The following is a 16,035-nucleotide window of genomic DNA, read 5'->3' on the forward strand; positions in this document are numbered from 1 at the left end:
TATAAAATCTCTACTTTTAAGTGTGCTTGCTGCCTTTTTTCTAACCATATAAATCAAATAAATTTGTAGAAAAGTAAATTCTTGATCATGCAAGTGGTGATATTAAGTACATTTATATTGTACTTTCCCTCTTGATTAGCACTTCAATATTATTATTATTATTTTTGCCTTCCAGACAAATTATGAAAACAGAATATATAGCCTGAAAGTAGAATGTGGACCTAAATACCCAGAAGCACCTCCATCAGTTAGATTTGTAACCAAAATTAATATGAATGGAATAAATAATTCCAGTGGAATGGTAAGTTAAAATAGTCATTTTATTCTTACATAACCTGTAAATATATAGTCAGGAGAATGTTAAAGCAACAACAAAAAAAGGACCTTTGTTTAGCGGACAGTCTAAAACAGTTTGTCTCATGGTGTTTTTCTCTTTTGAATGGACCTTTCCTTAAGAACCTTTATGTACTAGCCTAGATAGAGATGAGGGTTTTATTAATTGCTTCAGTAGTCATATTTCAGCTGAATCCTTACTTGGTGATAAGATAGTCATTGTTTCTCTTTGAATTAACATTTTTCTTTAGGGTTAAGGTATATTGGTGAGATTAAAAGGATGAATATTCATGAAGAGGAGGTTTTTCTTTGAGGAACAAGTATGTCTGTACGGGAACAGACAGTCGTAGTTGAGCATGGTTGTTTAAAGCAAATAAATCAAAATGATGTGCTCTACCTGACTCACGGAAGTGAGCAGAAATAATTTCCAATAGGAGTCTGAGGTTCATACGAGTATTAGAACTTGAAGTGCAGGCTCTTGAGGTGCCGTGTTGAGAGCACCCTCGCATGCAGAATACATGTTAGGAAGCATGATAACGTGATGATAGTGGCATGAACATCATCTGTCATAGGAACAGAACGTTACCTTAACTTCTGTGTGCGCCTACTCATCCCGTCCCTGTGTTCCCTTTCCCCAGCAATGGTAATTAACATCTGGAGCATTTCTTTTATGTTCTCTCACTTTTTCCTTATAGTTTTAGCCCAGGTATCACATCTGTACAGCTAGCCTTCCTTCCTCCCTCCCTCTTTCCTGCTCTTCCGTCCATCATCCATCCCAAACCATGAGTTTATACCATCATCTCCAGTTCTGTTCTAACACTGCAGGGTGTTTTTCAGGTTTCATCCTTTCTATGCTTGTAGTTCTTGCCTTCAGCCGTGAGAAACCTGCCTTCTGTTGCCCAGTGTGTTGACCTGCATGTGCTCATTCCCCTGTGTGAAAGCACACTTCCAGCAGCAGGCTGGGTCCTGGACACAAAGCTGGCTGTCCGGCCGCCACCCCACCCCAGGGCCCCAGGTGGGCTGGCTCCTCCCTGCTGGGTGCACCGGACAAAAGCATGACCCTGACTGGAGGAGCGCTATTGGGCATCTCAGCCCTGGACCTGCTGGGCCACTCCCATACCTCCCTGCGTGTGGTGCGCCAGCTGGTGCTGGGCCCTGAGAGTCCTCCCTGCCCTGCCTGCTAGGGCATCAGTCCATGGACATTTATTGCACAGCGTGTTGATGCGTTCAGGTGTAATAATCATCTGATCTTGTGGTTTCTATCTTTACACGTGTTTCTTGTTTCTTGCCTACTTTTGAAATGGCCGTTCTCAATTCTTTTCATTGTTTCTGTTCTTCCAGTGGTTATTCTAGAAATTACAGCGCGCATACTTAACTATTTCTGTGTCAAGTAATATAAGAGATGTGATGGAAGCAGGATTATGAAACAGTTTGAATTTACAGAAGGGATATTGTTTAGGGAATTTCTTTTATGACATACAACTTTGCCTTTATGAGGAAGATATTTTTGTGAAATTTCTTTACCAGGAATAGCTGTTCTTCACAACTGCTGGTTTGTTTTCATATTATAAACTCTGCAAATTAGGTAATTCATAGTGAGTTCTACATTGTTGTGGGAACTAGGAAATTCAGGATTAAATTTCAGACCTGCCTTACGAGCTTACCTGATCTCATTTTGGACATTATGCGTCCTTCTCTGCCTCTCCTCCTTAAACCCTCTAGCATTAAGGTCTGTTAGTCTTTGTTGAAAATGTAACTCGAGTCCGGTCTTACTTTTCTCCTTACATTGCCACTGAGTGAACGTTAGCCATAATCTCTTTTCTGGGCCCTGCACAGCCTCTCTGATTCTCCTGCTTTACCTCCCCCAGTCTTTACAAAGCAAGAAGCGGGGGGATCTTTCTGAGGCACAGGTTGTGTCCTGTTGCTTCTGTGCTTTAAAACCCTGCAGTGGCCTCAGCCACACGTGCACACTCTCTGCCCTGCACACCTTTCCTTTGGCCTCAAGACCGTTGCACTTCCTGTTCTTCCTGGGGGGACATCCTTACGGACTCTTTCTTCACTTCCCTGTGTAAGTGTCACTCTCAGAGAGTTCTGTCCAGACTCCCAGTCTGAACTGTGTCTGTTTTGTTACTCTGCTACAGTCACTCTTTTATTCTTCCCCTTTGTAGCAGTTACTATAAATTATCATTTTTCTCTTTGTTTTTATTTTTGGCGTTTTTAAAAGAATTGTTTCTAACACGCAGGCAGGTTTTAGAGAATGATGTAACCAACACCCTCCACTTACCCTCCTCAAATCTTAACATTTTTGTCTTACTTGTAACAGGTCTTTTTTTAAAGAAAGACTGCATTATACAGAGTTAACTTTGTGCCTTTCCCAGTTTCCCCTTCCTCTTTCCTCAGAGGTGGCTCCATCTCAGATTTGGCATTTATCATTTCCATGCATGGTTGTGTTTTTACTGTGCACATTTGTGTATGCTTCTGTGTTGTATCCCTTTTGTGTGGACTCATGTGAGTGACTTTTGAACTTCATCCATGCTATGTCATACAGATTAGAATGTTCCTTTTTATTGTGTAATATTCCATTTTTCATTTGCTGGGGATTTAGGTTGTTTTCAGTTTTCACTGAAAAGATTGCTACAGTGAACATTGTTATACAAGTATTCTTATACCCTAGAACACACTTCTCAGGACTGGGTGTTCGTGGGTTCCAGTAGGTTATGGATCAATATTTTTATAAAGTACAATGAAAGTGAATTACTAGCAAAATGAAATTAAGAAGAAAATCTAAGCTCAGATTTTTTAAGATAAAAGTTTCTCTGTCAAATTGCTGTAGAACTCTCTACTCTGAATTTCTGTGTTTATCTTGTGGTGGACCAGTAAAAATCAGTGCAAGGCCTTGGGCTGTTCCGTGAAAGGTGCTTTCAGTGGCCCTGCTCTAGGGCATTCACCTAGAAGTAGGATGTCTGCTGAGGTGGGGTCTCGGTGGGGCTTGTCTTCAGCTTGACTGACGTCTGCCCGGGCCCTCCCAGGGTTGTCCATGTCTGTCCTGCTCACTGTGTGTAAGTGCCTGTGACTGTCCATCCCCACCAACGCTTCATATAGTCAGGCTGCAGTGGGGACCTGGAAGCAGAGAAATTAAGTCCTGGTTTAATTATTGGAGCATAGGTGTGTGTATAGAGTGACTGGATTAGGCATCAGGTTTTCTTTTGATTGATATTCATTGTGGTTTGATTTGCATTCCCCTGGTTAGGCACCTTTTCACCTGCTTATTGGCCATATTTTTTTACCCTCTTTGGAGAAATGTCTATTCAGAACCGTCTAAAACGACAAGGATTTATTGTCTCACAGTCTTTGTGGGCTGGGACTGTGGCCCAGGGCCTCTCACAGGGCTGCAGCCCACATGCCAGCCTGTGCTGTGGTCTCTGCTGAAAGCTCGGCTGAGGAAGGGTGCAGCTCCAGCCTCACTCACGTACGTGTTGGCAGTAGTCAGTTCTCAGTCAGGCTTCAGTTCCTTATACGCTATAGCCAGAGGCCACAGAGCAGTTCACAGCACAGCAGCTGGTTTCCGTCTGCAAAGCAGGGGAGTGAAAGCAAGAAAGAGCAGGATGGAAGCCGGAGTATTTTTGTAGCTTAACGTCAGAAGTCATATCCCAGTGTTCTGTCCAGCCCACACTCCAGGGAGGGGTCACATAGGACGTGAAGGTCAGGAGTTGAAGATCTTTGGGAACCATCACAAAAGTACCATAACCCGGGGGTGGTTTGGCAGCAGAGATTATTTCTCACAGGCTGGAGTCTGGGAAGTCTGAGATCAGGGTGCCCACGTGGTCGGGTTCTGGTGAGGACCCTCATTCTGGGCTGCAGAGGACTGACTTCTTGCTGGGTCTTCACAGGGAGGACAGAGCAAGTTCCAGTCTCATTCTCTCCTAATCCCATCGTGGTGGCGCCACCCTTGGGTCCTCACCTAAACCTATTGATAATTACTTCCCAAGGTCCTCAGCTCCTGGTACCTTCCCGTGGTGGTTAGGGTTTCAGTGCATGAGTTTTGGGGGACACAGACATGCAGTCCATAACAGCTGTCTACCACGATCCACTTTGCCCACATTTTAATTGAGATATTTAGCCTTTATTATTAAGTTCTAAGAGTTCTTAATTTACTGAACAAGAGCCCCTTGTCAGGTATATGATTTGCATGAATTTTGTTTCATTCTGTGGGTTGTCTCTGTTTTCTTGATGTTTTCAACACAAAAATTAAAAAAAATTTATATAGCCAATTTATCTACTTTTTGTTTTGTTGAAAGTATTTAGTTGTTATATCTAACAAACCATTGTCAAATCCAACGTCACAGAGATTTACTCCTGTTTTTTTCTAAGAGTTTTATTGTTTCAGCTGTTAATTTAGGCCTTTGATCCGTTTTGAGTTAAGGGTCCAGCTTCATTCCTTTGCACGTGAATGTCCAGTTGTCCCAACACCATCTATTTTTTTTTTTTTTCTTTTTGCGGTATGCGGGCCTCTCACTGTTGTGGCCTCTCCCGTTGCGGAGCACAGGCTCCGGACGCGCAGGCCCAGCGGCCATGGCTCACGGGCCCAGCCGCTCCGCGGCATATGGGATCCTCCCAGACCGGGGCACGAACCCGCATCCCCTGCATCGGCAGGCGGACTCTCAACCACTGCGCCACCAGGGAGGCCCCCAACACCATCTATTGAAGAGACTGTCCTTTCCCCATGGTTGACACGCTTGTCAGAGATCTTTTGACTGTACGTGCATGGATTTACTTCTGGGTTCTCAGTTGTATTCCATTCCATTGATCTGGGTTCTCAGTTGTATTCCATTCCATTGTTCTCTATGTCCATCCTTGTGTGAGCACCACCCTTGGTTTTTGTTTTTGTTTTTGTTTGGTTTGGTTTGCTTTTTTGTTTTGACCACCTGCGTGGCATGCGGGATCCTAGTTCACTGACCAGGGATCGAGCCCGTGCCCCCTGCAATGGAAGTGCAGTGTCTTAACCACTGGACCGCCAGGGAAGTCCCACACCCTTCTTGATTACTGTAGCTTTGTAGTAAGTGTTCTTTTTCATATTGTTTCGGCTATTCTGGTTCCTTGCATTTCCATATGAATTAAAGGATCAGTTTGTCCAGCTCTGCAAAAAAGAAAAGAAAGGGCAGTTGAAATTTTGATAGGGATTGTGTGAAATCTGTAGATCAATTTGAGGAGTATTGTCAACGACATTAAGTCTTCTGATCCATGTACATGGGATGTCTTTGTCAACAGTTTTTTTATAGTATTCAGTGTACATGGCCTACACGTCTGTTTCTTATCCTATTGTAAATGGCATTGTTTCCTTGAGTTGATTTTCAGATCATTCATTGCAAGCACACAGGTGAGGTTTTGTTTGTGGATCCTGTACCCTGCAGCCTTGCTCTACTTGTTTATTCCCTCCAGCAGTTCCTTTAATGGCTGCCTTAGGATCTGTGTACAAGGCCATGGCATCTGTGCATAGAGATGGTTTCACTTCTTTCTTTTCAAAACCTTTAGTTTCATCTTCTTGCCTAGTTGCCTGGCCAGAGCCTCCAGTTCAGTGTTGAGTAGTAGTGATGGCAGCAGATGTCCTTGTCTTGTCTTAGGAGGAAAGCTTTCAGTCCTTCACTATTGAGTGTGCTGTTAGCTGAATATTTTTTATAGGTGCTCTTTATTGGGTTGATATACCTAGTTTGTTGAGTGTTTTTATCATGAAAGGTTGTTGGATTTTGTCAAAGCTTTTTTGTGTCTATTGAGATAATCATGGTTTTTGCTCTCTGTTCTGTTAATATGGTGTATAACGTTGATTGATTTTTATATAGTGAACCAACCTTGCCCTTCTGGGATAAGTCCCACTTGGTTATGGTGCATAATCAAATTCTTTATATGTTGCTCAAGGTCAGCCATAGGTGAGAGTTAATGGCCTTCTCAGGTCTTTTGAGCCTGTACAGCCCTGCACATGTGTGTCTTCTAGATTCACAGGCGTGTGTTGGAACTTTTCAAAGCCTCACTGGACATCTCGTTTCCCAGCTTCCCTGTGAAGTATTTGGTCACCTTCCTGCTTTCCTCTTACCACCTCCTCGCCCAGCAGAGGTGTTAAACAGTTTAAGCAATTTCTTTAATTTAAAAAAAATTTTATTTTTTATTGAAGTATATAGTCGATTTACAGTATTAGATTTGTTTCAGATGTACAACATAGTGATTCAGTATTGTTATAAATTATACTACACTTAAAGTTATTACAATATAATGGTTATCTTTCCCTGTGTTGTATAGTACATCCTTGTTGCTTATTTTGTACATAGCAGTTTGTGTCTGCGAGGTGTCACACAATTGACACTGGTTATTTTTGGCAAACAGCAGGTGGAGGAGTGGGCCAGGGACTAGGTGGTCCTCCGTGGGTGAGTTCTGAGGTCAAAGAGAAACCCTGTGGGAGGGGTTTTCCAGGGAACTGCCAGGCAGGCCAAGCGATGGCAGGTACCTGGGGGTGAGGCTTTGAAGGAGCTCCAGCCCCATCCTCCCAGGTCAGAGAACACACGGGAGAGAGAGATCTGAAAGCAGAGGTCAAGGTCCGCGGTTCTTCCCTTAATCCTGGTGGAGGTCATTTTCCAGACTTTGGGTCGTGGCACTGGAAATGGAGAGAAACCTCTGACCTTATCAAGAAGGGATTGGTACATATGTTTACGTGTAGTCATTTTATGTAACATTTGTTTATTTCTGATGACCGAAGTTCACTACACGTTTACAGAAAAGCACCACACAAAAGGGACACAAATTTTTAGGAAACACCTGTTGAAGAAGGAATATTTTCCCTAAGGATTATATGAACCAGTAGTTTCATAATGTTCACTCTGTGAAAATAGAGCCAGGCTATGAATTTTTAAAAGTACTTCTTATCAAAGTGTGTCTAGTAAGTCGGTGCCAGACCCCTTTAAACTTGGCAGTTAATTTTACTCTTTTCCCCCCTCCTTTCAGGTGGATGCACGGAGCATACCAGTGTTAGCAAAATGGCAAAATTCATACAGCATTAAAGTTGTACTTCAAGAGCTAAGACGTCTAATGATGTCCAAAGAAAATATGAAGCTTCCACAGCCACCAGAAGGACAAACATACAACAATTAATTTTAGGGGATTTAAAACTTGTCTTAAATCAACAACCTTCTATTCATGTTAATGTCTTGATTAAATATCACAATGCAAAATACCCACACATTAAGTAAGATAATTCCAGCTGGTAAACATGACCTGGACATCTGTAAGAGTATATTTAATACATGTACACCCATTATGTTTTCAGGTAACAGGAGGAGAATTCAGCACAGTTTTTTTTCTTGTTAAGGCGCTGTCATTTACACATGAACCTGAAGTACTCAGAGTGGAGCTCAGGTTTCCAGGTGGAAGAACAGTGAGAAGTGTCAGATGGCTGTGCAAGCAGATGTGTTTCTGAAGAGAAAGCTCAAGAAGGAAAACCCAGAACGGCGTGCTCTTGCTTAGTGAAAGAGCTTCCGTTGAAATTGTCTAAAATAGCAGGTACAATGAATATTGTCACAAGATGTGTTCATTTTTGAAGCGGTATAGGTGCTGACTACTAGTAGTATCAAAAACACGTTCAGGATTGTTTTGATACCTGTATTTATAATAAAATTGTTGTGGGGAGGTGGACGGATTTCCGTTACAAGCTGTTCCTGGGTGTTCCATGTACCAGACGCGGTGAAGAGTTGTTTACAGTCTTTGTTGGACAAACCATGCATTTACATTTAAATGAAATCAACAAAAAGGAAATAGATGTATGGATATGTGATTTTGAGATTAACGTTCGTCTTCAATTGTAAATAAAATGTGGAATGTGTCCTCAGAAACTGTGCCGTTTCTGTTATATTGCTGTGGTGTGTGTACAGTAACTTGCTGAGGTAGCAGACATTGGAATTCTTGTAGCCTCCCCTACACACACCTTGTATTACTCTATATTGTGTACTTGTTGCAAATCGGAATGTGTGGAGTATTTAACAGTACAGAGTACCTAATAAGTTTAATTTCTTGTTAGGAGAAGGAGGAATCCCAGGTATTATGTTTTGAATTTGATTTCACCAGAAATATTGTTAAGAAAGATGTTTGAGTTCTAGCAGTTTTTATAGAATTAAAGATTGCAAATTATCCAAATATACGTTCCAATTTTTCTTCATAATATCTGCCCCCAATGCTCTTAGCACTAAGAGCATTTTTTTCACTTTTTTTGTTTTGTTCACTTATCCTTTGCTTTGGCAGCTACATAATTCTGAATTGAAAGTCCATCTGTGCTCTGCTTTTACCAGAGTGACTTGAGGCTTTCGGTTGCCTTTTTTTCATCTCAGAGCGCTTGGGTGTACTACTTTGTTGAAAATACTTCTCTCTTATAGGTTCTGTTTTCTGAAGAAAATAGTAAGGTGGTCATGTAACAAGGACAGATTTCTCAACCCTGACATGTTTTTATCAAGTGCATTCAAAGTTAAAGCTCTGAGCTACCTTTTCTTGGCCAGTAATACTTTAAAGTCAGTGGCAGTTTATCTAAATTTACTAATTTCAATATGGCTTTTTTTTTTTTTTTTTTTTGCGGTACGCGGGCCTCTCACTGTTGTGGCTTCTCCCGTTGCGGAGCACAGGCTCTGGACGCGCAGGCCCAGCGGCCATGGCTCATGGGCCCAGCCGCTCCTCGGCATGTGGGATCCTCCCGGACCGGGGCATGAACCCGTGTCCCCTGCATCGGCAGGCAGACTCTCAACCACTGCGCCACCAGGGAAGCCCTCAATATGGCTTTAAAGTGACACATAGAGAATGTATACATACAAATTAGTGCATGTGTAATTTATTAAAATAGGTTTGAAATGAACTATTACCTTGGCATACATTCTTAAACATTTTAAGTGGTTGAGATTAAGTGGAATTACACTGATATCCTGTGTGTGAGTGGTGCTTCCTGACAGTCTAAATCGGTCTCTAGTGACCCCTTCCCCACTGGGAGAGTGTGTGGACGCGGATAACCATCTGAATGCTGTACATTGTTTCTACAATGGTGGGCTGAGACCCTGGGCACGTTGACCTCTGGTTCATTCTCCTTTCCCCGCACCCACTGTTGTGAAGGACTTCCCCCCGCCCAGGTGTGTGTTGCCTTCAAAATTTGTTTGAAAGGCTAGCAGGTGAGACTCTAGGGGATGATCATGTATTAATAAAGATTACAAAAGTAAAATATTTGTCCTGTTAGGTCAGTGTTATGCTTTAATGGTTTTAATTACTAATTTTCAGAATCCCTCATTTAAAAAATATTTTTTCTAGTATTTTAAAGTAATGGCATTTGTTGTTGCAGGTTTATGCGTGACTTTTCAGGATTTGGGAACATAAACATTTATAAGAGGTGGTCAATGGTATTTGAGTCTTTTGGGTATAAAATTTTTTTTTAATTATAATTTTAAATTATCTTTTTAAAAGAATTGATCACACTTCAAATTTGAGTAAGTGCTTGGGGAGTGAAATAGTTTGACTTGCATACGGTTAATTAGTCTGGATTACTTAATACCAATTCATTAATTTAACTACTTCCCACTAAGTATATGTTGTTATTGATAAATATGCATGAAATTCATATTATTTTGAAAATTTAGAGTACATGGCTGGAAAATATTAATGTGTTTCCCACCCTGGATTTGGTGTGTGACCATGTGGGCAGCTCTGGAAGACGCATCATGACGTATAGACTTTGGTCAAAGCTGTGTGTACTCTTCTCGTGGGTACACAGCCGTGATTGCATGTACACGTTAAAGAGCGTAAGTGCGGATGATACTGTCTAGTGTCAGGAATAACAGTTTGGGGAGTTACTTAAGGAATTTTTTTCCCCAGATTTCCTCAGTAAGTATATTTTTTAGACATATATGTGTAGCATTATAGTATAATTAATTGCTGGGAAGGATCTAAAAGGCACTGGTTTCACTTTTCTGAGAAGTAACAATATGATTTTCCAGTAACAACTTGATTGGCTTTTGGTTGTGTTCACAAAAAGATTCCAGCTCCGAAGATTTTGGAAAGCATTTGTATTTTGTATATAAAACAAACATTATGAAAAGCAGTGGATGCAGCGCCTTACAGGCTTGATCGGAGCGCTAGCCGTTAATTCCTACCCGGTACTGTGTTTATTGACAAGCAACATGTATGGAAATAGAATATCTTTTATGCTAAAATTAATACGCCTCTTTGAAGTTACTGAACAGTAGATGGAAATCTTATAGATCATACTGAAAATGTTGGTTATTTTAAAAGTATAGTGGAATACTGAAAATAAAAGATACACCATAAGTATTTTCTGAAGAGAAAATTATTGAAGGTATTTGATGACACAGAAGATAAATGACAAGTCAAAACTGTCATCCTGTGAAATAAGGGAGTTTGAGGGAATCATGGAGTGAGTATGTGATTTTAAAGAATCACTGGATATGAAGAGGTTGCCCACTGTGTTTACGTACATCTCTAATGGGACATTCTCACCTAAAAAATTCCTAAAGGTCCTCTGCATTTCATTTTCACATGTAATCTAAAGATCAGTACAAGACTTTTTCTGCACCTTCATTTATGAAATCAGTGATAAAAGCCAGATAGATTTCACTTTCTTAACTTAGAACCACTCCAGGAATCATCCTTCCTCCAGCGTGTAGCTGACCGGATACCGTGTAAGGGCTGTGCAGTGACCCCTCTGCTCCAGATGCGGACTTCCCGTGTGGAGTCTTCTATCTTGTCTTAGTTGAGTACTGAGCAGCTGCTTACATCTGTCTGAGATTTTGGCAGCCAAAAGATGATACAAAAGTAAAGGTAATATTCCACCTCCAAAGGAAGACTCATCTCTGGCACTGAGAAACCAATAGCAGTGAGAAACCCCGTGGTCAGTAAAGAAGCAAATCTTTGAATTCATTGAGAGTGAAAACTGTTCCTTGTTTGTTCAGTGCAGTTGAGTAATTAAAATATTGTTCAGAGATTATGGGGAAACACTAAACAATTGAGTGTGTGTGTTCTTCCTTCATCTGATATAATAGCTTTTTTTTTTAAACAGGCTTTTAACAATAGATAATTTTACAGAGTAATCTGGAAAATTAACAGTGTAGTATAAAGTGAGGTTTCGACAGGACACCTACATTAAAATGTAGTAAAATTAGTTATAATACTTAATGTCATGTTTTTTGGGTCCGAAGACTCTTCCAATCAACAAACATGGTAATTGTGAATGCTTTATTACACAGGGTGAGATTTTATAGCCTTTGTAGTTTGTCAGCCCTTAATTTGAGGGAAAAAGGTAGATTTTCTCCACAGTGGATAACTGACAAAGAGAAATGTATTGTTTTACTGCTTCTCAAGCCACAATGTCCAAATAAGTAGTGACTGCCACATGTCCAGATTTATATCCACTATCATAAATTATCTTTTTATTTCTGTAATTTAAAAAAATCATCTTAATACTCAAGTAAAAGTAATTGAGTTCACAAGAAAAGTAAAATATCTAAATGCCTGGGTTTCTTAATCTTGAGTAACATACGGACTTCTTTAAGGAGAAAAATAATTCTTTTGGACTCAGTATTGTCTTGAATTATTTTTGTTAAAACATTGTTTAATGCATAAAATTGTATTAATGCAAATGTATAAACTTCTTAGCCCTATAAAATTATAAAGCAAATTAACACAATTACATAGTAATTAAAATGTAAAAGACTTTAAAATTGAGGATGTTTTATTGAATGACTCTCTACTTGAAATGTAAATATTTTCATCTCTTTTTGGCTTTTTGTTGTTGCCATGTCTATACTAGAGTGTGCGGCTGGACCTCAGATTTTTCTTACCTTTTTTCTCTTGACACGTGGTACAAAAAACCTTTGTTGTGTTATCTGACCTTCATTTGGTATAAATACAGTTCCCGCATTAGGTCCCCCTCTGTTCTGTTCTGTTAACCAGAGAACTAAAATTCCTGAGTCTTGCTTCAACTTTGAGACCACAGTTGTCTTAAACCCTTGATTCTTGAGAATTGCTGTGATACTCACTTTGCTGTGTTTGTGGCCCTGTATAGAAATAAGAATGATCTATGATTGGTGATGGTAGGTAAGCTGATATATTAGTAAGATCATTTTAAATTTGGGTGACACATTTTAGTCCGTTAGGTTTTAAAGCTTAGTGCAGAGAGGTGCTGAATAAATACATTTATTGGTTTAGAAAATAAACTGCGGTTGAAAGTGGCTCCTCTCTCCGTTTGTGCCTCTGTACTGTCCATCGTCCTCTGGCGAATCCCCCTCACCTGTAATCTCTGTAGCTCCCTTCTATCAGCCTATGGCCACTGCTGTTCTTATGTTCTGTTTCTCTTGAGTGGATCCCTTTAAACCCCTTTTCGCCATCATTCTGGATGTGGTCCCCTCACATCAGTCCCAGCCATGAATTTGAAGACTGCTTATGAGAGGTAGCTTGCGCGTTTGCTGTGCTCTGGCTCCTTCCTGCCTGTGCCCTTTGTTTACCACGTTTGCCCTCACTACCTGGGTCCTCTCCAACCTTCTCTATCCCCGATTTGCAGATCTTCTCCTCACCTGTCACCGTTGTCCTCCTTGACACAGTGTCCTTGTGTGTGATATTTTTGCTTCCTTTGCCTCTGAGAGTTGATGTCCAAGCTGCGCATCACAGTAATAAAATTTTAATATTATTTATAAATGTATTCTCAGCATTTAATATTCTTTGAATTTAAAAAAATATCCCCAGAGTATATTTTTTGAAGCTAAACATCAGAAATAGGGTGTTTTCTTTTTTGAGATATTTAAGGTTATTAGAAATACGACTTCTGAAAGCAGTGTATTTGGCTACAAAGAAGTGTTAGAATCATTTATTTGTATTAAAAATTATTAAAATAACTGCCAGAAACTAGGTGACTTTTTATGCGATGCAGATTTTACTGAGTTCTGCTCAGCAGGCAGGTCGGGGTGTGTTTTTCAGCCCTCCCTGTGTTAAGTCTTTGTGAGACTGCTTCTTTAGGACATAAAGGTAGACAGTACCACGGAGGTGATAGGTAGGCGCCAGTTCTGTCAGCCTTGGTGACCGAGTGGGTGACAGAGTCTGTGGTCCTCCTCTGGGGCTCCCCACTGGCAGAACCCAGGCGCCGTTAGCAGTGAGGTTCTAAGCCGAACCGGGTCTGTAAATTGATCAACGAAGAGCAGCAGAGAGGAAGCTGATGGAAATACTAGGGCCCTGTGCCCTTCAGTTCCTTCTGAGAAGGTCATGCTTACCCCATAGTTGTGGTGTCACGAAACAATATGAATGGTTTTAATCACAATCAGAATGATTAAGCAATAAGTGGTAGCTTTTAAAAATGTTATTAATCTAAGAACATTCACTTAAATTATGTCAAGATATGCATTTGCATCAGGTCTGTCCTCGTGTAAAGCGGGGGCTAACTTTCCAAGAGGTTACGTGAGGTTATATAGGAGGCTTCATTAAGCCGCTTGTGCTTTCTGGACGAAGTTAATTTCTGCTCATTGTTGAAGGCAGACAGATGGGCTTCTGGGTGCTAGTGAGACCTGGCATGCCTGGCACCCCTCCCCCATCCCAGCTGGGTGCAGTGGCCCTGGTGGATCCACCCCTGGATGGGCACCACTCCTGCCCTCTCACAGTCATGCGTGTTATCAGTGCATTTACGATTGTTTGCATCGTTGTTCTGACTAGTGCACGTTACAGGTGGACCTGGAGGTGGTGCTGGTGTAGTTCATTCACGCACTCATCTCACACAGGTGGGGTATACACCTCGCTGGCCCACCAGAAACACACACCTCGACCTGAATCTTAGAGTAGCCCTGCAGAGGCTGGACAGTCCCCCTTTGAGCTGACTTGGTGTGAAATGCTGCCGGGCTCCTTACGGGGGTGGGGTGGTGGTGACCAACACCTCAGTTGGATCCTCTCGTGCCCCCAGGGAGGGTGCTTCCTGGAGCTGAAGCTCTGCTGCTCCTGGTGGCCTGCTGCATCCTAGCCTGGAGGAGTGGGGCCCAGGGCCAGCAGAGCCAGGAGAGGAGGTTCTGTCATACCTACACGTTCCTTGTTAAGTCGAGATGTAAATGACATGCCATAAAATTCACCTTTTAAACTGTTCAGCCCAGTGGTTTTTACCATATCCACAAGATTGTACAAACATCACCACTAATTCTAGAACATTCCAGAATGATGGCTATTTGGGCTCTTTCCATATTTTGGCTGTGATAAGTAATGCTGTTACAAACATTTGTATATAAGTTTATATGAGGACGTATGTTTTCATTTCTCTTGGAATTGCCAAGTCATAAGGTAACTGTGTTTAGTCATTTGAGGAACTACCTGGCTGTTTTCCAAAGTAGTTGTGCCATTTTACATCTCTACCAGCATCCTCACCAACACATTATTGTTTGTCTTTGATTCTAGCCATCCTAGTAGGTGTAAAGTGGTATTTCGTTGCGGTTTTTCCCAGTCGCTAATGATGCTGAGCATCTTTTTACAAGATCACTGGCTATTTGTGTATTTTCTTTAGAGAAATGTCTACTCAGGTCCTTTGCCCATATAAAAAATTGGTTTATTTGTAGTTTTATTGTTGAGTTGTAAGAGGTCTTGTATATTCTGGATATTAGACCTGTATCAGATACATGGTTTGCAAATATCTTCTCCTGTTCTCTGGTCTGTCTTTTCACGTTTTTTAAAAATTTATTCATTTACTTACTTTTGGCTGTATTTTTGATCTTTGTTGCTGTGCGCGGGCTTTCTCTCATTGCGGCGAGCAGGGGCTACTCTTCATTGCGGTGCACGGGCTTCTCGTTGCGGTGGCTTCTCTTGCTGCGGAGCACGGGCTCTAGGCTCGCAGGCTTCAGTAGTTGTGGCTCACAGGTTCCAGAGTGCAGGCTCAGTAGTTGTGGCGCACGGGCTCAGTAGTTGTGGCTCGTAGCCTCTAGAGCGCAGACTCAGTAGTTGTGGCACACGGGCTTAGTTGCTCCGTGGCATGTGGGATCTTCCCAGACCAGGGCTTGAACCCGTCTCCCCTGCATTGGCAGGCGGATTCTTAACCACTGTGCCACCAGGGAAGCCCCTCTTTTCACTTTTTTTTTGATACTGTTTCTTTGATGCACAGATTTTAAAATTTTTATGCAACATAATTTTTGTTTTTTCTTTGGTTACTTGTAATTTTGATATTATGTCTAAGAAATCATTGTCTAGTCCAAGGTCATTGTGATGGTTAGTTGTGTTAGCTGGGCTAGGCCGTAGTAACCAGTTACTAAATCAAACACTAATCTGGGTTCTTTCAAGATATTTTGTAGATGTGATTAACATCTACAATCGTTGACGTTAAGTAGAGGAACTTGCCCTCAATAATGTGACGAGACCTCATCCAGTCAATTGAAGGCCTCAAGAGCAAAAACTGAGGTTTCCTGGAGGAAAGTAAGTTCTGCTTCAAGACTATAGTGTCAAGTCCTGCCTGAATTTCCCGCCTGCTAGCCTGTCCCCACAATTACTTAAGCCAATTCCTTAAAATAAATATCTATCTCTGTGTCTTTTTCTTTCTTTATCTGCCTATCATTTATGTATGATCTGTTGGTTCGTTCTGATATAGTGACAAAAATTTACATGTGTGTTTTCTTCTAAGAATTTATACTTTTAGCTTTTACATTTAGGCCTTTGATCTGT

The 16,035-nt window shown here is 41.2% G+C and overlaps 1 protein-coding gene across 3 annotated transcripts in view; it reads left to right on the top strand.

Annotated features, from left to right (window-relative positions):
- UBE2V2 (ubiquitin conjugating enzyme E2 V2) overlaps positions 1-8,207 on the top strand; it is a 30,841-nt gene extending 22,634 nt beyond the window's left edge. For all 3 annotated transcript variants that reach the window (XM_081258209.1, XM_081258210.1, XM_081258208.1), the window contains exons 3-4: positions 176-301; positions 7,324-8,207. In XM_081258209.1, the coding sequence (XP_081114335.1) occupies positions 176-301; positions 7,324-7,470 (273 nt within the window). In that variant the 3' untranslated portion in view covers positions 7,471-8,207. The remainder of the gene's footprint in view (positions 1-175; positions 302-7,323) is intronic.
- The last annotated feature ends 7,828 nt before the right edge of the window (positions 8,208-16,035 follow it).

Source organism: Mesoplodon bidens, assembly GCF_964165515.1.
Source record: "Mesoplodon bidens genome assembly, chromosome: 16".
NCBI classification, from domain to species: domain Eukaryota; kingdom Metazoa; phylum Chordata; class Mammalia; order Artiodactyla; family Ziphiidae; genus Mesoplodon; species Mesoplodon bidens.